Raw genomic sequence first — 25,541 nt, 5'->3', positions numbered from 1 at the left:
CTGCATTCATATTCAGTGTTTCTCACATAATGCAGCTTCATTAGTAATTGCAAAGTAGATTTTTTGGGATATTTGGTAATGTGCATTGTTTACGTTATTGATGTGCTGTTATGCTTTTTGGCGTTTATGCTAATGTGTGTACAACTGTGTCCTTTTGTGTAAAGATATAGAAACTAGTGGTCAAAAACTCTTCAGATTAAGCTGACAAATATAGTGACAGTTAGAGAGATGACAAGAAACGAGGGAAGACAAAGAGATCGGGAACGAGAGGCACCACAAGTTTGCTTTTGTGACTTGAAACACAGATGTTGTAGTTATGCGGCATGCATCCTAATCAACAGCAGGCTCTTTGGGAACACTTAAAATCATGTCTGACAAAAGCATTTAACTTAACTGTGAGATACTGTTAAAAACTTCACAAAAAAGGCCAGTAAGTTAAGGTTTCTTCTGAGTTAAGATTGAACTTTCAAGCTCACCTCTAAGTTGTTTGTCTCGCTCATATTTAAAGGTGGAATATATGTGGATACTGTATTTAAGCTCCCATCAGTTTATTGAACATCCTTCTCTTTGCGCCCCTTCTCGCAGGTCTGTTCCTGATCCTGGGTCTGATGTTGTACCCCGCTGGCTGGGGTTCAGACAAGGTCCAGCTGTACTGCGGCCCCGACGCCGCTCCGTACCGGGCCGGTCTCTGCTCCATGGGCTGGGCCTTCTACACTGCCATGGGCGGCACGGTGCTCACCTTCATCTGCGCCGTCTTCTCCGCGCAGGCCGAGATCGCCACCTCCAGCGACAAGGTCCAGGAGGAGATCGAGGAGGGCAAGAGCCTGATCTGCCTCCTCTGAGCCTCAGATACTTTTTGTCCATGTGTCGAATACAGAAAGAGATGGAAGAAGAAGAAGAAGAAGAGCGAAAGAGAGACAGGCCAATAATGATCAACACCTGCCTTTTTGCATTTTCTCCTGAGGCCGGCCTGTGAAAGAGAGGCGCCTGCATTGTTTACCACTAAGACTGACTCTTATTTTTGTCTCTGTTTTGTGTTTATGTGGGAAAAATCTACAAGTGCCAAGTTTTTTTTTCCTCAACGTGTGTTTGTGTGTATTTTTGTGTCTCTTTCTGCCACTAGAGGTGCTGTGTCTGTTATTGTATTCATGTTTAAAAAAGCATGTGGAGAGGCTTCGTCCGTCCCCACATGTCCTGTAAATACGTGTGATTATATATATATTGTACATAGTAATGATCGCAGATTTGATGGTCAGCTTGATCCAGGCTGGGCTGATGATGTCACTCTTGCCTTGTTAAAAAAAAAAAAAAAAAAGAAGAAGAAGAAGAAAAACACACACACACACACTGGTGTTTCTGATGCAAGACCACGACCAGCAAAGCAAACCTGGATCTTCTTTTTTTTTATTATCTGTTTGCTATGTGTGAGTATTAACTCAACAAGGGAACCACTACTCAGTCAGAATAAACTACTCACAGAATAAACAGGCTCAGCTCAGAGTGGATGTCCTTTTTTTTTTTTTTTTGTTAAAGCTTGCAGATTGTACTGTCATTTGAATGATTCATGTGTTTGCAGACCCTTGAAATGTATCTTCACGGAGGGGACGTGAGTGGGGGACACAAAGCGATGCAAGCTCTGCAGTGCATTTTATTTTATAACATGAAGTGAGCTTAATCCTAAACCTAAAAAGCTGAAAGATGACCTCGTGAAGGGTCTCTCTTACCCCCCGGGGGTCCTCGTTTCCCGTGCAAGCAGACATCCTGTAATCTGTGCACAAAGACGTGGACTGAACGATGAGGACGCACGTTATTGAAGTATTGCTGTTATTAGTAATGTCTGGTTTCAGGGAGTGGAGTCTGTGGAGTCATAGATAGTGTGTCCTATCTATTCCCATTTGTTTTTGCCAAATGAATAAAAAGAGAAGGGAAAAAATAAGGTTTGGTTTCAGTTTTTTTTTTTAACGTAGTGAAAACCTCACTGTGGAAGCAAAAGGGAGGAAGGAGGGAGGAGGAGGAGGAGGGAGGAGATGCAGCAAGTGGAGCAGCCAGCTTGGTGCTGAGACCTCGGTTTGGCCCTTGAGGTGGGGGTGGGTACGTTTTCCAGCCAGCGGGTGATCAGTTTTTCCACTGATGCAGAACTGAACCCTCCGTGTGTGTGTGTGTGTGTGTGTGTGTGTGTGTGTGTGTGTGTGTGTGTGTGTGTGTGTGTGTGTGTGTGTGTGTGTGTGTGTGTGTGTGTGTGTGTGTGTGTGTGTGTGTGTGTGTGTGTCTTATTTTTAAATTAACCATACATTTCCCACCTCTAGCCTCTGTTTGATTTTCTATTACTGGTGCATTTACCTTTTTACATTTATGTGTGTGTGTGTGTGTGTGATCCGAAAAGTTCCCTCCCCAGATGTTCCTCCCTCCATGTGGACTACAGAGAAAGCCTCTGGCACAACCCTGTGGCTCCCTTCCTCCTCCACCAGCGCGCTCAAAACTAAACACAGTGCCTGATGACTTCCAGATTAGGCACATGACAAATCGTGCAATCTTGAAGAGTGCAGCAGAAATTCATGCCCAGTTTTTCGGTGCCAGAGAAGGCTCTCGGTTGTGCCTCGGTTTGCCTTTTCACAGAATGAGTCAGAGAAGACGGGGGGAACGAGGAGTTTAGTGTCTTCTCACACCTGGCAGAGGAGGGAATATCCCAGATGGTGATAAACAACTGAATCTGATCCTTTCTGGGAGACACTTAAGTCTAAAAATCCAGGTCAGGTCAATTTTAATCTCACGCATGACGTAGATTAAAGATTGAAATATTTGACCTTTTAAAATACAACTCTGATATTAACTGAGGAGGTTCAGGTCACACTTGTTAGTAGGAGGATTTGGAGCATTCTGGCAACTTTCAGTTTATTGTTTTGGTGTTTTGGCTCGTAATTATACTATTTCAGGTCCATTTAACTGCTCTAACCTCCATGTTTCCTTATAAACTTTATCTAGCATCTTTATTTAGCATCTTTCAGTTTATTGTTTTAGTGTTTTGGCTCGCAATTTTACTATTTTGGGTCCATTTAACTGCTCTAACCTCCATGTTTCCTACCATAATCAGCTGTTTTCAGTAAAAAAGCTCTGATAAACTCACCGTACACTGACGTATGTTAAAGATTGATTTAGTTGACCTTTTAGTATACCACTCTAATATCAACTGAGGAGGTTCAGCTGACTGCATATTAAAGGGCACACTTGTAATTTGGAGGATTTGGAGCATTTTAGTATCTTTCAGCTTATTTTTTTTGGTGTTTTGGCTCGCAATTGTACTATTTTGGGTCCATTTAACTGCTCGAACCTCCATGTTTCCTATCATAAGCATCAATGTTCCGCAAAAAAGCTCTGATATACTCACTGTACATTACCCACCAAGCACCACATGGCAGATAGTGACTAGCTGGTGAACATAATGGAGCTTTAAACAGCTAAAAAGTCAGATTTTTCCCTCAGGATTTGGTCAAAACCAAAGCTAAAAGGAGATACACTTGAGTTCATCAGGTGGACAAACACATGACTCCAAATAAATGATAATGTTGTTCCCTAACCTCTAGATGTTTGCTAACACTTTGGCCTTATAAACTTTATCCATCATCTTTATTTAGCATCTTTCAGTTTATTGTTTTAGTGTTTTGGCTCACAATTTTACTATTTTGGGTCCATTTAACTGCTCTAACCTCCATGTTTCCTACCATAATCAGATGTTTTCAGTGAAAAAGCTCTGATAAACTCACCGTACACTGACATGTATTAAAGATTGATTAAGTTGACCTTTTAGTATACCACTGTAATATTAACTGAGGAGGTTCAGCTGACTGCATATTAAAGGGCACACTTGTAATTTGGAGGATTTGGAGCATTCTGGCAACTTTCAGCTTATTGTTTTGGCTCGCAATTGTACTATTTTTGGTCCATTTAGCTGCTCTCATTCTCCATGTTTCCTACTATAAACATCTATTTTCAGTAAGAAAAAGCTCTGATAAAGCCACTGTACATTACCCACCAAGCACAACATAGCAGATAGGCAACATTAGTGACTAGCTGGTGAACATAATGGAGCTTTAAACAGCTAAAAAGTCAGATTTCTCCCTCAGGATTTGGTCAAAACCAAAACCAAAGCTAAAAGGAGAGTTAATATTACACTTGCGTTCATCAGGTGGACAGACACATGACTCCAAATAAATGCTAACAACGCTCCATAACTGCTAGATGTTTAAACAGGCAGCTGTTTTGCTAACACTTTGGCCTTATAAACTTTATAAGGTGATAATATTGTCAATTCTCTCCACCCTCAAGTGGCCAACAAAATCTATTATTACTGCTTCAAACTATGAGAAAAAAGGTGGAGGAGAAATAGATCTTACAAATACAACATAGGTCTCACTTTTAAAGCTTTTGAGAAGTCTCACTTAGAGTCAAATCTTTAAGTACAAGCACACAACAGTCATCACAATGTCAGACAACCACAACTAATGAATGAGCAATCACAAGAATCATAAAAACATCAGATAATAAAGCTTTAAAATCCCCCTAGGAGGACTGGAAGAATCTAGTTTTGAGTGCAGTTTTTAGTTCATTTCATTTTATAGGTGCAGTGTACCTGAAACCAGCTCTGCCAAGATTACTGTGCACATTAGTGGCATCTATGGTTAAGCAGTTACTGGATCCTGCGCCGCAATTACACTGTTTAAATGTTAGAGGAGAGAGATGTGAGGTTGAGTGGAAACTTTAACGGTACAGTTTTATAGATGAATATCATGAGGTGATAATTTCTTCTTGTCTGTGAGTTAAGTCCGTCAAAACCTTATGGTACAGAGAGCAGTAATGATGTAATAGTGATGTAATCCCCTTAGAGTTTAAATCAAGTCTGACGCTGATATTTAAGGTTGTGTGTGATCTTTCTATAGCTGTAAAAAAAATGGCTAAAATTAGGTACTTCCTGTCACTTTGTATGGTATTTGTAGCTTAGAGATGTCAGCTTGTGTTTGACTTTTATCACAAATTCAGTCATCATCTTTAAAGTCTTCTTTTTAGACACACAAGTATACTTTTTTACATTTGAATTGCTTATTTTAAACCCAAACAGTAAGAAGTTGACAGTCTATAATCCAGAGTCTAAATATAAGCATGTGAAAGGGCCACTTGATGACCTCAATCACACACTTTCCTCCACTCGGCCTCATTTCCTGCGATAGTTTTAACTCGCTGCACGCTTTCACCTTAACGGGAAAAGAAATCGTAAACATCAGATGACGCTTTGAAGCGGCTTGGCTGAATTAATCAAGTGACGGCTGTGAGTGGGAGCAGCTGACAACCAGGATGAGAGGATGAGCACGTCACAGCCTGGAGTGTGACAGCGAAGAGCAAAGTGAAGAATCCAAAAAAAAAATATAGGAAAGGTATTAAAAGAAGAGAAGGCCTTGAGCCTGTAGGAGAGAGATTGTTATTCCTCCTCGGTGCCCCCTTCCTGTTGGCCGTGAGTTTGGTCTCCAACCAAGTTCCCTCTTTTGTGAGAGTGTTGCTCTGCTTTATTTCACACAGGTTTGTTGGAGCGGAGCCCAAGGCCTGATAATTGATTAATTGTTTTGGGTCCTTTTTATTTTAAGAAAAAAAAATCTCCAAATATCTTTTTTCAGCTTCTTAAATGTGGATATTTTCTGGTTTCTTTATTCCGGTAAGCTGTAAACTGGATATATTCAGACTAAAGAAGATATACCATAAGTTTTGGGAAACATTGATAGATGTTTTTCACAATTTTCTGACATTTTATAGACCTAACAACTCGATTGATCAAGAAAATGTTTGATCAATCAGATTAATGTATAGTTAGTTGCAGCCCTATGTGAGTTTATATACTTCATACTGCTTCTTTAACAGATCCATTATTTCTTGGTTAATACCAATAATACTGCCACTCCCACAATGGAAAGATCTCCTTATCAACAAATCAAATTACTCTATTATTGAGTCTTAAGTTAAAAAACCTGCAATTGCAATAAAATGACATTAACCAGCTGAAAATGAAGTAGTTTCAAGGCAGAAATCCTTTATAATCATAAGATATAATACTTAATTCTGCTGTAACTCAGCCCAAACACAATAATGGAAAGAAATGACACTCGCCAGATTGAAAACATACAGGCGTGTAAAAGCTTTTGGCCTCTAATGAACAATTGCCCCATCTTTGAACCTGACTGCTGCTCCAGACAGTGATCCACAGATGGAACAACAGCTGCATGCTGTCTGTAACTCGGGGAAATTCTCCTTCATAATTTCCACAACTGTTAAAGTCACTTTTAAAGTTTGCAGCTTTCAGACTTGTGCTGTTAATTTGCAGTCCTCTAAATATGATGATTGGCTTCTTTAACTAAGCCAAGTTAATTAAATTTGGAGCATTTTAACAGTGAAATGAACTTAATCACATTTTCTTTGGTGATTACTGACCTCATCTGGTTCACAGCTGCTGGTGCAAGCAAACTTAAACATACTGTGATTATCTTTGAGAGGATGGATTCATAATATTATGTGATGTCCCTCTTTCTCAGCTTGCTCTGGTTTCTTGGCTCAGGAGCTGGTGGGCTGGATTGGAGAGGAGGTCAGTTTAGTTTTTTAGGTGGTTTCTTTGTTAACGTCTCTCTCTTCTTCACTTCCTCCCAGGCCTCCACAAGCCAGATGTGTTAAGGTTTTTGTTTTGTTTGCACACATCACATACTTCACTCTTCCATACTTTGCATTCATACCTGACTTAGCTGACTAACATTTCTATATGTTAACTAGAGTTGATAATAAATGCTGTTTTAGAAACAATCAGGAGCCCAAGTGAACATTTAAACCTGTTTTTCTTGCTGTAATCATTCCTCCTGTTCATGCTGACCATTAGAAGATCTCTTCATAATGACTTACAATGTAAGTGATGGAGGACAAAATCCACAGTCCTCCTTCTGTGCAAAAAAAAGTATTTCAAAGTTTATCTGAAGCTAATATGAAGCTTCAGTCGTCCAAATGAGTCAAATCTTCATCTTCTATGTTTCAACGTTACAGTGTTTTTAGTGCCAAAGTCTTTTTGTTACTATACTTCCACCACAGCTCAACAGGGACACACAAAGAGGGAATTTAATGCTAAAAGACTGTAAATGTGTCAGATATCCACTTGATATGACTAACTCAGACTGCTGAAGCTGAATAGAAGCTTCAGATTTTTAGCTTTTGAATGCATTTTTGTTCAAAACAAAGTATTGGATTTTGGACCATCATCGCTTCCATTATAAGTGCATTATGAAGGGATCTTCTAATGGTCAGTATGAACAGGAGGAATGATTACAGCAAGAAAAAATGAATGAAAAACTGTCTTGTGTTATCTGGATGTTGAACCACATAGCGAACAGATAAAGGAATAACTTTATACAAAAAGAGAAACCATTAAACACATACAGAAGAAGAATTTTATTTAGTGTTAATACAATAAATATACAAAACTCAAACTACTCAACATGCGACTGAAGGTGAAACCAGAGTGCATCTTTTAAATTACACCGAATCTTTTTGTTTTTAGCGCAAACAGCCGACCGATCTGTACATTTTACAAAATATACAAACATCCCTTCGATAAATGTGTAACCGTTAAAGAGAAGAAAAGAAAGTCATTGTCAGTGTTTTCTACCCACACGTCATGTTTGATTATAAAGCAGAGCTGTAAAGCAGCACAGTCCAGCTACAGCACATCACACAGTTCACGTTGCGTTGCGATCTAACACCTTTCTCACATTTAATCATCGAAAAGAAGAAAAAAAAATCAGCAAGGTTCTGCAAGTCCTGTAATAACCTCACGTTGCTTTGTACATAACTGTACTGATGCATACACTTGTACTGGTGGTACTGGTTCAAATGAAGCCAGTATGAAGTTTAACAAAAGGAGAAGTCAGCAGAGAGAGAAAAAAAAGGAAGTCTTAAGAGATTTTTTAAAAGTTTCCAGTTAATCAGAACCATCAAAGATCCACAAATTAAGACTTTAAAGGCTCAATTCCCTCTATTTTTTACACTCCTACACAGCACACATACATACATACAAAGGCTTAACTGGTTTAAACATGAAACCATGACAAGACAACGTGATCGGACACATTCAAAAGCTCCCATTGTAGCAACACAAGTCTCATACAGTGTGTAAAGAAAAACAAAGAGAAAAATTCGAGGATGTTTTCGTAGGTTAAATGATTTTTGAAATTAAAAGACTCACAAGAATGATTTTCAGATTTGATGCTTTTGATTTTCAATGATAGTCAAAGCACGATTCTTATAATATCTGCAGGCAATTTTTTTGAAAAATGTAATTCAATCATGACTGGCCCGTCTTATTTTTCACATATTTTAAAGTCATTTTTATTTTTTTATTGCGATAAATCAAATATACAGCACACATATATATATATTTTAAAACCAATGAGAGAGGGGAGGAGGGGGGAGGGGCCAGTCGGTGCTTCATTTCAAACAATTAATTTTTCACCTCGTCATGCAAGTGAAGAGCACATCCTGAGTTAAACTGAGGTAAATCTCCGGCACGCAACAAAAGCTGGAGACGAGTTACTTTTTTTTTCTTCTTCTTCTTCGGCTGTATAAACATGCAGCTGTATATACAGAATAGTGGCTCTCTCTCTCGCTCTCTTATGTTAACTGTGTAACTGATTCGTTTTTTTTTTTTAATTCCAAGGAAATTACACAAAAAAATAGGCTTCATGTGGAAACTGGGCCAAACTCAGCTGGTGCATGTTATGAATTTTTAAAAAACATCTATATTAATGAGCAGGAAGGTGTGAGGAGGCCGTTATTATATATATATACACTTATGTTATAAAGATCCTTCCAGTCCAGCTAAACCAGGTTAAAGTGCAACCAAACGTTATTTCACAATGGCTATGTAAGATCAATTATAGGAAAAAGACATTAAGCTAATTAATACTTGAAAGCAAACTTTGTAAAGTGACAAATTCAACCAAAAATCAAAAAATCTAAATCTCAGTTTGCAGCTTGAATTTAAAATAGATTCAATGTCCATTTACAAGTTCACTATGCTGCATAAACCTTATTATAGTTGCTCCTTTAGCTCGAGTTGCCTTATTTTACTGTTAACTTATCGCTCTCAGCTGCGTTGATCTACCAACGATGAAAACTCAACATTTCCTGCTATTGCCGCCTCGTATTAAAAGCGTTCCACTCTCTAATGGGAGGCTTTCATCGAGAAGAAGTTACCATTCTTTAATAAAGACAGGTAGACATAACAAAAGATCTGGAGATATTTGGAGCTACTGGGTCAGCAGATCAGCAATAAACGCTGCAGAGAGGAAATAATACAAGCAGAAAGCAGCTACAGTGGGATGTGAATTGAAGAACTGTAGACAACAGGCATTAACTTAATGCATTTTTTCTGCAAGCCAGCAAACCTCCAAACTGTCATCAAGGTCTACAAGTCTAAGCAGTGGAAAATCACACACACAGAGAGACAGCATGGCTCAGCACCCCAAAAAATGTGGAAAAACACTTAAGTTTTGCCAAAATATGGCTTTAAAAACAACCTCTAGCAGAGCTTCAAGAAAGATTTAAATGATTAGTTGTTTAATTGAAATCCTGAGAAGTAATTTTGATCTTTTTTTCTCAAGCAAAAATGGCAAGAAACTTCTCAAAAATATGAGAATTTGCTTCTTTTGTCTGTTTTACTAGATTGTAAATTGTGTATCTTCAGGTTTTAAGCTGTTGGTTGGATAAAAAGAGTAATCTGAATCTGTCTTTTTGAACACTGGGAAACTGTGATTGGAATTTATCACTATTTTCTGACATCAATTAATCAAGATGATAATTGGTAGATGCTGAAGAAGGACTAATTAGTTAATTAATTGGAAAACAGCTTCTTAAAATATGAGAATTTGCTTCTTTTGTCTGTTTGACATGATTTTAAATGAAACATCTTCAGGTTTTAGACTGTTAGTTGGATAAAAAGAGCAAATTGAATATGTTTTTTTGGGCTCTGGGAAACTATTTTCTGATTGTAAATGGTATATAGTGATAATAATCATTAGCTGCAGCCCTACACACCTACACGTATGATTTTGGGTGAAGCGTCACTTTAAGGGAAAGCTACACACTCTCTAAAACCCAAATCTGAGGAAAGCAGAAGGTAGAAGGCAAGGCAGTGAACTGGAATGCACAGCATTCATCTTCAGCAATAAAAAGTCACTCCACCTGGGGGCAGCAGTGTTAAGTTATGTAACCATGGGGGGGAAAAAACAGCAAAGGAAGGAGCGAAATCAGAGAAAATGCTGCTGAATGAAGAAGAAAACTACTTTAGTCAGTACTCGACGGCGTCCATCTGTCCTGTAATAAATTAATTTAAAAATAGGAAGTAGTGATTAGATTATGATAGATGAAAGACAGGCTCAGACACACAGAGGAGGGGGGGGGGGGGGGGGGGGGGTACAGAGGTGGAAATGCCCAGGTAACTTCAGAAGAAGGGGACTTGGTTCAGCTACATTAGTGTTATCTGTCTACAGAGGACAGACAGATAGGCCTCGAGGCGGCACCGACTTGTATATAGAGGCACGCAAACATTCATTTAGTTGGCCAAACACACAGAAAAATCATGATAATAATAATAAAGTCGAGCACGCTGGTTGAGTGGTAGGAGTGCAGCTGCAGGGGGTGACGAGTCCCAGAGTCAGAGATGAGAGTGCACAATGATGTCGGTGGAGCAGGGACGGAGAGAGCTGAAGCCCTGTTTGAGTGTTCCCAAATTTCTCCCTCAGGTAACGGATCGCAGACGGCCAACTGCAATGCACTCATACAGCAGATAACGTCAGAAGGCTGAGGATGGGAGGACGGCGATGAGGCGGAGGCTCTTCATGCGTTCAAACAGGGGCGGCTGGCTCGACGGTAGCTGGGTGTCGCACTGAGAGAGGAAGAGGAGGGAGAAGAAGAGGAGAAGGAAGGGTAGGACGGAGAGATGAGTGGGCTTAGCGGCGCCGATCAGATCTGCTCCTTGAAGCCTGTCGTCGCAGCCCTGGTGGCGGCGTTAGCGGCCGCCGTCTGGACCGTCTTGTTGGCCATGACGCCCGTAGCGAACTCCTGCTGGGCCTTCTCGAAGCTGGCACCGGTGGTACGGTACATCCCATGGACCTAAAAGGGCGTTAAAAAAAGAAGAATATGAAAGAAAAAGTGGACCCATAAAATTCCTTAAAGCCATTGATAGGACAGGAGTAGGGTGTAGTTATCTATCCTACAGCCTGGTTAGCTAAAATTGGGACTGAAAAGGAGAAGACTTGCCACAGTGGAAGAAATCCAGGAGGGAAAAATGACCACAGGAAATGTTTACAGGAATGGGAGAGAAGCTGGGACAAGTGTATCATAGCTTGAAATGGACTAAGAAAGGTACCATTCATGACAGTCCTGGGATATTTTATGTTCTCCATCCTCATACATGAACAGAAATGACTCTTCTACAGCATTTTTGTTGTGTGTATTCACCTTTTTGAACATGATGAGGGACATGACAGCCAGTGCGGTAAAGAGACCAGCGATGAGGATCATTATGATGCCAACTGGGATGCTTGTATTCAGGCCCATCAAAGCAGAGATCCACCCACTAAGGACGAGAAAGCAATTTAACATTTAATAATATTCCTACTTTAAGCAAATTTAATTAAAAAAAGGACCAAACCAACAATGAACTGATCCTTATAACAAAGCCTGATATATCTTATTCTTCTGTGCTGCAGACCTCTGTTGTTGTTGTTGTTTTTGTTGTTGCCCCAAAAACTACTGAAAACACATCAGTGTGTTACATAATTTAATTGCACTGGGTGATGGTGCTCTGTCTTTACCACAAACACACGCACACACTAGTTAATTTTGACTCAATCCCACACACACACACACTGCCCAGCTGCTGGAAATAGTCCCCAACAACTGCACTATTTCCGCTCATGTTTGAGTAAATGGTTGCTAAAAAAAGCTACACTGGCCAGCTGTTTAAGGGAAATTACTGAGCTTTAAAAAAAATAAAAATGAATGACTCGTGTTTAAAGGTTTATTTCCTCAGTAGGAACCAGTACTTTGGAGTTGAGTGCCACAGACAGGATACTCAGAGACATTGTTGATTTTTGTCTTTTTAAAAAGGGATTTTTGATTAAAAAAAAGAAGAATATTGCCATTAACATCACCAGCATCAACAATATATTCTGTTCAAGGTTCACATGTGAGGAATGAAGACTTAATGTAAGTATTTAAATAATGATCTGGACAAAGTGCAAAACCTAAATTAATAAGTAAATATTAACCAATACTGGATCAATCACATCGTTATCTTGACTGAAGGTTCACTTTTTGTTGCAAAATCTTGTAATAAAACCATGTTATAATCTATCATACCTAAAATGTCAGGGTGCTAAAACAGCTGAAAACCTGAAAACACACACAGACTTTTAGTATCTTCTTGCTGTATTTTCTCACCTGGCTCCCCAACCAGAGATGCCGATACACTGGAGCACGTAGATGCCAAACTGACAAATGTACACGAAGAAGAAAATAAAAAACCTGAATGAACTGTCACTCCTGCAGGAAAAGAAGAAGAAGAAAAAATAAAAGCAGGATATTAAGAAAAACTGTGTTGTGCTTGTACATATGAAGTTTAAGATTAAATCGTTTGACAGATAATGAACTATTTTGATAATCCAATTACCAAGTTTGTCTTTAAAAAAAAAAAGATTTGCTGGTTCCAACTTGTCGAATGTGTGGATTATATTATTTTCTTTATCTTCTGTGATGATAAACTGAATATTTTTGAGTTTTGGACTGCTGATCGTACAAAACAAGACATCTGAAGCTTGGATGTGAGAATGAATAAAGGACAGTTTTGCACTATTTTCTGACATTTTATAGATCAAACTACTAATTAATTTATCTAAAAAATAATCTACAAATTATTGGATAATGCAGAAATGTCTAAACTCCTCCATAAAAAGCCTAAATGTTGCTGACTTTTAATTAACATATCATCATTAATAGACTATTTAATTCACAATTAAACTAATGCATTGAACTAGCTCTTTATCTTTATGCAGAATTTTTCTTGCGTGTCTGCACAGTGTTATATTTTCACAGCTCAATGTCAGTAAATATTGGACAGTTAGTATTGGACTACAAGACAGTTGCAAGCCTTCACAGGTAGAAGTGTGGTCATTTACCTGAAAGCTCCATAAATCGGCCTGTACCAACAGACGAAAGAGCAGGGTGTGAAGAGCAGGAACCAGAGGATGGACAAGCCAAAGTCCACCCCGTGTGACGCATCCACACAGAACCAGGCGAGGCAGCCCACCATGTTTGCCAGCAGCGTCCCAGCATGAACTGAAAGGGAGAAAAAAAAGAAGAGGGAAAAACAAATGTAACAGTGAGTATCTGGATGGAGCTTTTTTACTGTAAGTGGGGCAGCAGTGTGTGTGGTCACTGGAAAGTAGGCTGGAGGACGACTGTTTACTGGCTGGTGCAGCAGTGTCCAGTGTCCCGCTAAAGCTAAGAGGAAACACTTAGGCTTAATATTTCAGCATGTAACAATGTGCAGGACTCTCACACACACATGCACACACATGCACACACACACACACACACATTTAATAATTAATCTTCACCATTTGTTCTTGGGGTCCTGATAGTGACTGCAGGGTTTAAGCCGTTGTTACTGTACTGTAACAGACGGCCTGATTCACTGCAGGGCAACCGCTTCACAGCACAGTGTGAAATATGACATTATCGTGCTGGTTGACAGAGCTGAGCTGAGCTGAGCCGAGCTGAGCTTGGGTGTATGGTAGCAGATATTTGTATGTGCTCAAGTGTTATCAAGATCCTTCTCTAAAAAAAGGTCCAGTTTTCTTCAAATACGGTGAAATTCTTTTGCTTTTATTGACACTCATCAGTTCAAAAATCACTAAAAACTAAAAGAAAAAAAGGGTGGAAGAGTCCTTTAAAAGTATCAATTGCTTTCTGAAGTCTGCCTTTAAAGGATCATCTGACCGAGGCCACTTCATCAGGCCACATGACTGCACCACGTGCCTCCATCATGTGGCCTCTGAATTCCTCTGGAGGACATTCATTCACTGGATCACAGACGCAAACTGTAATGTTTAACACTATTAGGACTGAGCTTTAAAATGTGGAGGTGCTCCAATTAAGGAGGGTGTGTGTGTGTGTGTGTGTGTGTGTGTGTGTGTGTGTGTGTGTGTGTGTGTGTGTGTGTGTGTGTGTGTGTGTGTGTGTGTTTTAGCCTCTTTATCCCGTCTCCTGGTGTGTTTTAGAGGTTATGTGAAGCTCTTACTGATTACTTTAAAGCCTCCGTATGGCCTCTCAGTACATTTTGAGCCATTATACAGTTTTAGATCCTCAGGCAGATGTTTTTTATCTGTTCCAGAGGCCAGACTGAAACTAGACAGTTTTTATCTGTTTTTGTCTTTTTAATCAAATAATTGTATGATATGTTGTGATGTGGGTTTGAAAAGTTCTTTATAAATAAATACTATTTTGTAATTAATTGGTAATATTTATTTACTAACTTGTTAAAGAAATCATCATTAAAACAGCTTTGTATGTTTTTGTTTTACTAGACTAATCTGTTTAAGACTGAAAAGAATAAAAAATATGTTATGTGTGTATCTGTACTTCTGCACATAGACAGTAATGACTATAATATGAGCTGTAGCCAGGTTATTTATTGCATTAAATGCATTTGAAGATAGGGCTGGGCAATATATCAATATTATATCAATATTGTGATATGAGGCCAGACATCATCTTATATTTTGGATACAGTATTATTGTGATATGGGATGAGTGCTATTTCTTTTCCTGGTTTTAAAGGTTGCATTAGATTAAAGTGATGTGAGTTTCTGAACTGACCAGACTGTAGTAGCGGTTGTATTATTTGTCTTTACCCACTTAGTCATTATATCCACATTACTGATGATTTTTTAAAGTCTCATTGTGTAAATATGGTGTGAAAGCACCAGCAGTCATCCTTAAAATACTGTCTCATTACTGATATCAAGATAATTTGGTAAAACATATTATGATATTTGACCATGTCTGTATCACCCAGCACTAATTAAAGACTCTTTTTATCCCCCTTGTACCAAATCTGGATGTCAAAACAAGCTAATCTCCAAATCATGACATCAGTTAAAGAGTCAAAATGTATTGTAAGTGTTTCTCCTCACTGATATTTGGATGGATTGATACCTCAAAGCTTTCAGGAGGCTAAGAAGTGATTTAATGACTGCAAGCAGATTACTCTGTCTGTATGTTTCTGACTCTGCACTCACTTCATCTTGCCCCTCATGTCATCACAATACAACAAACGTCTTTAAATATAAGAAAATAAAAACACTTCTTACACATCCAGAGGTAGTACATGATCTTGACCGTCTTCTGAAACTCAACAGGAATGTCCACAGTGATGTCCTGGTAGAAACACGGACCCACGGGGAACTTCTCTGGTAGGGGAGGCCAGTTGTTTTTCCTTCCTGAAACAGAACAGCAGAAATGTAATGTATGAGTTAATATAAGGTTTTTATAAGAAATGTAAGTTCATGTTGTATCTTATACTCTTTAAGAAGGATCCCATACAGTATTATTAATAGTCTACACTTAAAAATAAGTCAGCCTTAGTTCAGAAACATCATCATAGAAAGGAGAGGAAAATGGTTACTGACTATCTGCATTAACAGTTAATGCATGCTCTGATTTTCTTCTTGGATTCTGGTGTGAATGTGAAGTCACAGTAAAAAGTGCAGATGAGACAAACTCAGCACTTTTTTTTTGGCTCTGAGATTCGAGGGATATATATTTTATGCTTGATGGGGGTTTAAAATAGAAACAGTGGCTATACAGAAGCTCAGTAGTGAATCTGTAAGAATTTAAAGGAATAGTTCAACATTTTAGGAAATATACTTCTGGCTGAGAGTGAAATGAGACGATCACCTCACAGGTCTGTATGCTTAACCCTTACATACTCTTCATATTTAGGTATAATTAGTCTCTCTATATATCATTTTGTGTGTAATTTTGTGTATCAGCTGAACAAATCATTTTTTAGAAAGTAGTAAAATATTTCCATTTTTGTATATTCTGGGTCACATGAGGATAAGTCGTCAAATTTCTGACTAAAAGTTAAGTTTTGAATGTTTTTTTCTTCTTTCAAATGTAAAAAAAATGGGTCAAATTAGACCCTGAACAGTATGTAACGGTTAAATATGAACTAGCTTTGGTTAGTGTTACTATAACTATTGTTATTGTTATTTCAAATCAAATGTGCAGTCTGATATCTCAGCTAATAAAATAGTTACAGCACGTAACTCCTTGTTTAAAGTACAACATCAATTTTACATTTCCGTTTGTGTACAGATTGAACAAACAAGATATGTGTCAACTAATAATATTGAAAAATGCTGGTAGACTGATTTGTAATCTTCAAAAAGAGCCAAGTTAGCTGTTTCTAGTCTTTCTGCTAAGCTAAGATAACTACCACCTGACTTTAATTTCATATTTACCAACCAGACTTAATAACTTTATATAACTTAATAGTAACATTATTTATATAGCACCTATCATACATAAAATGACACTCAAAGTGCATACAAAAGTGGTTTTAATCTTTTCATTTAACTATAAGCAAAAAGTGTCTTAAAATATCAAACTATTCCTTTAAACTGTGTGTGGGGTCATTAAATGCCGGACAGAAAACAAACATATGTGATTCAAACTGATCAAACTGAGCAGAAAAAGCTGCACTTGCACACAGCTGCTGGTGGAAAACACATTTTTTAAGCGTGTATGGATTTAGAGAGTGTATCATCTGTAGTGGTGACAGCACTGATCTGCAGCTGTTTGCAGCTTTCTAACCTCCTGAAGCACTGAGGGACTGCATCTCTCTCTCCCGCCGGTCCAGCTCTGCAGCCTTCCTCTCCAGCTCCTCCTGCCTCCTCAAGAGCTCAGCAGCTGCTCTCGTCTGCTCCTGTAGACACACACACACACAAACACACACACAGAAAACAGATGTCAACTCTCTGATACAAGCACAGGAGTGTGTGTGGTGTTTGGCTAATGATTTGGTGAGCTCACTACAAATTCTCTTTATTTCTACTTTTAGAATAAATCCAATTCTCACACTATAGCAGCAACATGTTCCAAGGAGTCCAAACAAGATATTTCAAGTTATTTTTTCTGCCTGCTTTATTGGATTCCTCTCAGACTCAGTGTCTCCCCTCAGATAGGAACCCAGACCACAGTAAGACTCTCCTGGGTTACAACATTTCTGTCCACTAGCTTAGCATGAATCAAGCAGTCATGTTAAAGCATTTTCTGCCTTTAGTGCACACTTAGAGTAACATCAGCATGGTGAGGATGTAAAGACTGCTGGACTTTATATTTCTAAGTGCACCACATAGCATAACTCTCCTAAAAGCTAGAAGCTGCATACCTCAAGCATGTGATGTACTTCTTAAAGCCAGAAATACTTAAAAATACACTTAAAGGATCCTTTCAAACATTTATTAATATATGGATATTTTGTTGGGTTTATGTCATTTGAAATGATATTTGCACCATTTCTTTTAACCAAAAGTAAGACTGAATGCTCCTGAAAATGTCAAATGGTGTAACCACAAAAGAATGATAAATATTAAATATGTTATCCACCTTCAGTATATTTAAGTGGACTTATACTAATAATTACTTCATTTTAAAACATCAAATGAAAAGAAAGAGTATTTTCTACATTTACATTTTCAAGTATTTTGTCCGGAAATATCCTAAAAAACAACATTTTTTCAACGTAAATTGTGACAAATGATGTACAAGTTGTTAAAAAAAAAAGTGGATTATATTTATTCCACATCTATTTTCCTGTATATAATCACATTTTTATGAAAAAATACCGGTTACACCAAATGACACTGGGTTGCATCACAGCATTGACCCATATATGTCTCATATATGTCACTTTTCCTTTATGCGGAAATACTTAATAGGAAGCTGCGTACCTGTCCCCGAGGCTGTAAGGCCGTGTAGGCCGGAGGCTCCTCTGTGGGATTCATGATGGCGGGTTGTGTGGTGTTGGAGTTCGGTGCCGGTTTGGGCGCCATGTTCGGGGGCGTCTATGGAAGAAAAACATACACGCATTTATAGTTTAACCCCCATATCATTACAGCTGACAGTGAAGCAGGGAGTCATTTAACAGTAAACTGAGAACAAGAGCTAACAAGGTTCCTCATTTTGGGTGATTTGTACACTGTGATTATAAAAAAAGGGTAGTTATAAGTGCTGGGATTAATTTCCAACCATTTTTTAACTTAAAATCGTATATTCTTACAGTTATCGTGTCATGTGAGCGTCTGAAATAACAAGAATGTCATTAGAGCTAAAAAGAAAAATCCTCTGAATGGTCGAACATTTAAGGTAGATGTATTTCATGTATGCAGCTCAGTGCTACTGGATGAAATGTAGAAGTACTCACTGGTTTGCCATCTGAGAAGGGATTGTACTCCTCTAAGCCCGGAGGAGCCGTCGGTCTTACTTGTGTCACTGATGGATCCTGAAAAACAAACAAATCTCATGTAAATACACTTTAAAAACATCTTAATACAGACTGTAGACGAAAAGTTTAACATAAGTGATGAATACCACCATCCTTGTATTATTAAAACCAAAGAAAGCAGCGAAAATCTCTACAATAAGAGGGAAAATGGCTCAATGTGAGTGTTAAAAACCCTCCATTATTCTGCCATATCGAGGCCAAACAGCACTCTTCAACGTGCAACAGGCCCTATAATTCAATACTGGCAAAGACGAGATGATTCCAATAATTTTCACGAGAAGACGAGCTATAAATAGCAGCGTCCGTGAGTTTCAGATGGGTGAGGGGCGAATGCTTCTGGGCTGCTAAAGACAGAAATAAGAAAATAAATAAATAAATAAAAAAGAGGGAGACTTTGTGTTTTTCTGCTGCGCTTTTCAATCCTTTTAACCACAGTCTTGATTGATGTTGTATTTCGCTCACAAAGACAAAGGAATGACAGTTTTACTATGTGAACTAGTTCTTCTTTTCATTGTCAATTCATCTGCAGATTATTTTTCTCGAATAAATGATTAGTTGTGGTCTATAAAATGTTTATAACTGATTCCCAAAGCCCAAAATTACATCCTCAAATGTCTTGTTTTGCTCACAACAGTCTACAATCCAAAGATATTCAATTTACTATCAAATAAAATTAAAGAAACCAGAAAATATTCACATTTAAGACACTGAAAGCAGATAATTGACTTTCTTTTCCTTTAAAAAAATGTCTCCAAAGGATTGATCAATTACGAAAATAGTTGACAATTAATCGACTAATTGTTGCAGCTCTAATGTAAAACACACAAACTGGAAAATAGGATTAAACCAGCCCATTCAGAAACAGACCGACATATTTTAAGCATAATAATAACAATAATAGTAATGATAATGATGATAAACATTTCCATAGCACCTTTCAAGACTTAAGTTACAAGGTGCTTCACATAACACAATATACACCATTTAAGCAGTATATCATACACAAAAACACCATAAAAAGCATAAATAGATGAAATAAATATAAAATTAACACATTAAACAGCTTAAAAGAGCACCAAAAGCTATTATACAATGTTACAGAAATGCCAGTGTGTACAGGAGAGTGGCTAAAACATTGTATTGCAGTTATATTTACTTATGGGGTGTAATCGACTACAACAACTCCCTCACACTTTAAAAGCACAATGTTTATTATCTTCTGGCTTCATTTGCATATAAAACTCCAGTCGGTGAAGTCAGGTCAGTGAAGTCAGAGTAAGCTTACCATCAGCCTCCGTCAGTCACGCACTAGTTTCATTCAAATTGCTCCAGATTAAAACATCCGATCTGCGTATTCCTAAAGAGTCCCCTTTCCCTTCATCAGTCTCACTGTAGTCCTCCAGCAGCGCCTCTAAGACTCTTACATTTCTAGGAGCATCTTTTCCGCTGACACACACACACACACACACACACACACACACACACACACACACACACACACACACACACACACACACACACACACACACACACACACACACACACACACACACACACACACACACACACACACACACACACACACACACAGACTCCAACTTGTCACCAGACCGGGGTCATCAATATTTCAGGCTATGTAGTGTTTAAAGTTTCATTTTGCCCGATTGCACAGCCTAACAAACACATAACGCATGCTCACTAACAGTTCTCAACTTGAAAAATCATCTTTAAAATCATTACTGCGCCTCCTCCACCTGTTTTATTTTTCTTTTTTTACCTTTAATTAAAACAACCACTCATTCCAGTTCATTATATAAAATATAAAATATGTGGATACAAAGAAAATATAATATTTACAAAAGGAAGAAAAAAAAAATATATAAAAAGTCGATATAAAGAAAACATATTAATTGCAATAGTAAGACATTAAACAATTAAATAAAATATAAAAATTACTTAGACATAAAGAAAAGAATATTTGCAAAGGAAACAAATAAAACATTGAATTAACTGTAAAAAAAATTAAAAAATATGTAGATATGAAGAAAAACATAATAGTTGCAATGGAAACAAATAAAAACTAAATAAAAAAGGTATAAGTGACAGACTTCTTCAATTAAACCATTCTGAGTAGATTTTGACTACTGAGAATACAATTGACTACAATTTAAAAGACTCTAAATAACCCTTCATATCCATCATGAATAATTTAAATGATGGGGTTATCTTAGGCTAAGTGTTCTGTCTTTGTGAATGCCAAATTTACCTAAAATCATAATCAGCTTTACCATGTTAGTTATATTATTATCCTTAAACTCAAAAAATACGATACTCTTTCCCTCAATACAAAATTATATGTGAAGTATTGCTAAACACATATAAAACTCAACCTGTTGCACTGCTGACTCATTTCATGGTTACGTACTTCCTGTCATCTTAACACCACAACAACTACTGAACTCAGATCCTCTTCCTTTGATCCTGATGTAGCCGAAACATTAAAAACCAAACAAAAACATGCTCCTTTCTGCTCGGGCTCGGTGCAGAAATCTCACAAGTTGATGATGACACTTTATCCTAAGATTTTCAACAGTTTGCCTTCAGTGCTGCATATTAAAAAGGTTGAATCAGACACTCTGTACACGCTGTGCCACATTTCTCATTCGATTAAGCGGACTGAGACGGTACAATGTGATACCTGTGTTTCCTCACAGGGCTTTTTTTTATTTTTTATTAGCTGACACGGGAGCCTGATTTCTTTAATTAGCTTACATCCAGAGAAAATAGGCCAAAAAACAGCGTGACTGCACGGAAGGATAAGAAAAATGGTGGAGGAAAGGCGGCCGGCGGGGGGATTTGAACGCCACATGTCGCCATGACGGCACCATATGTTATCATGAACTATTGAGGATAGCTCAGAGGAGGAGGAGGAGGAGGAGGAGAGAAAGACAGCTCCAAAATCTCCTTGGGTGAAAAAGTGCGAGCCAGTAAAATGACAAAAAAAATGGCAGCACAGCAGGAGTTCAGCAGTCATGTCACTGTGTTAATGGGGCTCCATGAATAATTCACTTTTCATGCGTCTGAACGGCAAAAACTGTGCTGTCAGCATCTTTTAGTGTCACATACTGATGCAGGAAGAAGGTGGGAACTTTTTTTTTTTTTTTTTTACATTTCTGTGACAAATTGAAGCCTCGAAAAATGGGAGAAATGATTTATTACAGTCATTTACTCAAACCTAAAAATATCTGTTTAATGTGCTGATGTAACGTCTGTGGTTTTATGTTTAGACTGTGGGCTTTTAGATATACATATATTATATATTTAGATACTGCAGGGCAATCTTACTGGCACTTTTTGCACACCAAGTATTTTATTATTTTGTTTGCCTATTTAAGTAATACGTTTGTAGGTTGTTTTTCCACTACATAGTTCGAGATGTGTTTCTATGTGATGTAATGTGTGGCTCTTAACTGTGGATGTAGTAAAGTATTTATCTATCCATCTATCTATCTATCTATCTATCTATCTATCTATCTATCTATCTATCTATATATCTATCTATCTATCTATCTATCTATCTATCTATCTATCTATTACATTAACTAATAAAGGCATTTTATCATCACTTAATCAAAGATATATGAATTAATTTAATACCTGACTACTCATTCATTGATTAAAAAAATACCAGATATTCTGATAATGACTTCTGATTAGTTTTTCTTTATTTAATATAAATACTATCTTTATAAAATGTATATTTGTCATGTTTTGTGGCTTCTCAGACTATAAAAACAGTCTTAATGAATCACACTGAGCTCTGGAAACTTATAAAATTACATTACCACAATGTTTGACATGTCAAAGACCAAGTTATTTATCTAAAATATAATCGATATAATCAATACATTATATCGCTGCAATTCAATATTATTTCCATTATCAAACAATCTGACAAATCCCAAACATAGTCACAATGCTTGTTTTGTCCAACCAACAGTCCAAAAACTGACAAAAATAGCAAATATTCACATTTTTGTAGCTGCAACCTGATGCAAAATGATTCAAAGGATCATTAAGTAGTCAAAATAGTTGCAGATTTATTTTCCATTGAACAATTAATTTACTTTTCAGCTTTTTTCACCTGAGAGATAAAGAGGAAGAGGAACAGAGAAAACGATCAAACGCCTCCTCCATGACAAGACACAAGACTGCCTATAGACGGAGGCCTATATAAAGCCACCAGTGTAATGAAGGCATGACAGTGAAAACACGTGCGACCATACAACCATGATGATGTGTTACGCCCTCATTTTACTTCTCTATTTCTGAACGCCACTTCTTTAGAGTCACTCAAATTACTGTGTTCATATCTTATGTTCAATGTTTCTATTCAAGAATCCTGAACTTCAGACTTATCTATCTATTATCTATCAGCCTTGGTTTAGTATAGAAAGTCCAATGTTAGGTCAGGCTTAAAGGAAAGGTTCACAAGTTTCTGAGAGTGTCTTAAAACAACATACGAATGCTGGAAGAAGAGCGTGCTTTCAATGTAGGAGATGGAGCCCAAAATCCACAGTCATGTTACGCAAAAACACATTTAAAAGTTAATGTGAAGCTTATGAGGCTTCAGCAGTCTGAGTTAGTCATATCAAGTGATATCTGACACATTTACAGTCTATTTTAACATCAAATTCCCTTTTTGTGTTTCCCTGTTGAGTTGTGGTCGAAGTATAGTCACAAAAAGAGGGACTTTGGCACTAAAAAAAGCAGTACCATTGATAGATATCTACTTAATTTGACTCATGTGGATAGCTGAAGCTTCATATTAGCTTCAGATAAAACATTTAAATACATTTTTTTGCACAGAAGGAGGACTTTTGAGTGCATTATGAAGGGATATTCTAAAGGCAAGTATGAACAGGAGGAATGAAAAACATGTTTCAGTGCACATTTAGGCACCTTAATGTAGTTTTAAGATGAACATTTGTAAACCAGCCATTTAAAATTTAATGTCCTTTCTATTAGAGCAACTAGCCAGGGAAGGAAATCAAACCTTTGAACAGCAATAAATAGATATAGATGTATGTTTCAAAGTCTATATGGAGAAGATTATCACACAGGTGCAAGGTTAAAACTGAAAAATAGAAAAATATAAAGGCTATTATTAACTATTAACATTATCCTCCCATCCTGCTGCAGACTTCAATCATTCAGTTATATCTATCACCTGCATGTTACCTTTAAATGTTGTGTCACTGCTGTCAAAGCCAAAAAATACACACCAACACAAAAAGTGACAAACAACCAAACATATTGACTAAACATCTTATATCAGCTGCTGTCACTATAATAAAACACAACAGCTTACACTCATACACACACACACACACACACACACACACACACACACACACACACACACACACACACACTAACATCTGCCTTGTTGTTTTTTATTAATGTGAAATAAAGCAGCAGCAGCTAATGCTAATGTTGCTAACCAGAGGAGCTAGCTGATGTTTACCTGAAACGGGTTGTTCTCCGGATCGGCGAAAGGGTTGCTGTCGAAATCTGACATCCTGCGAGAGGAGGAGAGGGGGAACAGTGGGTTTTTTAATGTGTTTAATGTCACTTCCAAAAAATAAGCCACCCGTTTGTGTTTTGTGTGTGTGTGTAAGTGTGAGTAAGTGTGTGTGTGTGGCGGACGTCAGAGAGGAGATGATCGGAAGTAAAAAAAGTCAAACGTTGCCTGGTGTTGTAGACGGAGCTCAGAGAGTCTCTGGTGGAGGGAGATTGGTGACCAGCAGCGAATCAAAGGAGATCAAGAATGACGCGGAAGTAAAGAAACGTCACGTCCTAGGTAGGTTAAAAATAAGACTTAAAGACCCCCTCTTCCTCCAGATATGTTGTAACCCTTACATACTGTTCAGGGTCCAATTTGACCCATTTTTACATTTGAGAGCTGTACAATGAGCTCAGAGAGTCTCTGGAGGAGGGAGATTGGTCACCGGCAGCGGATCAAAGGAGATCAAGAATGAGGCGGAAGTAAATACACGTCACGTCCTAGGTTAAAAAGAAAACTAACCCAAATGTGACCCATTTTAACAATTGAAAGTTGTAAAACCTTTTATTTCATTTATTCATTTATTCATTTATTCATTTATTCATTTATTCATTTATTTATTTTTAATTTAAAATATATTTTTTAATTTAAAGTAAGTAAAGTACTTTTTCTCATCCCTTTTTTAAAATACACTCTCTACTATTTTTATTCATCTTAATATGTATTTTTTTTTTAAAATATATGTGTACATCATAATAATGTTTTAATACTATATGTTTTAATACTATATGTTTTATATTAAGATATATATATATATATATATATATATATATATATATATATATATATATATATATATATATATATATATATATATATATATATATATATACATGTTTAAGGGGACGAAGGGAGGTGAAAAAAAGAAGGGTATTGATGTTAAGTTGGTTTAAAAGTGTATCGATAATGCCAAGACTATACTATACATATATTTGTGATCTAAAGCAACTACTGGAAATGACATTACTGTATGCAATGCTCTGAAAAAAAAGAAAGAAAGTTGCAAAACCACCATATACACATTTCTTTTAGCCAGACTTTTCCTAATGGAAATAATTTTTTTCTTCCAATTTTATGCAGCTGATACACATTTTTTATATATGCAAATGTTTAAAATCTAAAAATCAGCATTCAAACATGTCGACAACGAGACAGCGCTACAGGTTTGTACAAATTCACAAAGCATCACGACTCTAGTATTTCACCTCCATCCGTCAATTTAATATGTATAAAAAATACTCTATTTTGAGTAATGCTTTGCCT

The 25,541-nt window shown here is 37.3% G+C and overlaps 2 protein-coding genes across 5 annotated transcripts in view; one reads left to right on the top strand and one right to left on the bottom strand.

The window, feature by feature from the left end:
* Positions 1-1,933, top strand: part of lhfpl2a (LHFPL tetraspan subfamily member 2a) — a 52,366-nt gene extending 50,433 nt beyond the window's left edge. For all 4 annotated transcript variants that reach the window (XM_062434261.1, XM_062434258.1, XM_062434259.1 and 1 more), the window contains one exon: positions 586-1,933. In XM_062434261.1, coding sequence (XP_062290245.1) covers positions 586-842 — 257 coding nt within the window. In that variant the 3' untranslated portion in view covers positions 843-1,933. The remainder of the gene's footprint in view (positions 1-585) is intronic.
* Positions 1,934-7,455: 5,522 nt separating this feature from the next.
* On the bottom strand, positions 7,456-24,353 carry LOC133995574 (secretory carrier-associated membrane protein 1-like). The gene is made up of 9 exons (XM_062435032.1): positions 24,180-24,353; positions 18,572-18,649; positions 18,099-18,212; positions 16,960-17,071; positions 15,453-15,581; positions 13,257-13,416; positions 12,523-12,624; positions 11,539-11,656; positions 7,456-11,190 (listed from the first exon to the last, which is right to left on the bottom strand). The coding sequence occupies exons 1-9, from the start codon at positions 24,231-24,233 to the stop codon at positions 11,041-11,043; spliced, it is 1,017 nt and encodes a 338-aa protein (XP_062291016.1). The 5' UTR covers positions 24,234-24,353; the 3' UTR covers positions 7,456-11,040.
* Between the last annotated feature and the right edge of the window lie 1,188 nt (positions 24,354-25,541).

This window comes from Scomber scombrus, chromosome 15 (genome assembly GCF_963691925.1).
Source record: "Scomber scombrus chromosome 15, fScoSco1.1, whole genome shotgun sequence".
Lineage (NCBI taxonomy): Eukaryota > Metazoa > Chordata > Actinopteri > Scombriformes > Scombridae > Scomber > Scomber scombrus.
This window is presented reverse-complemented; position numbering and strand designations above follow the sequence as displayed.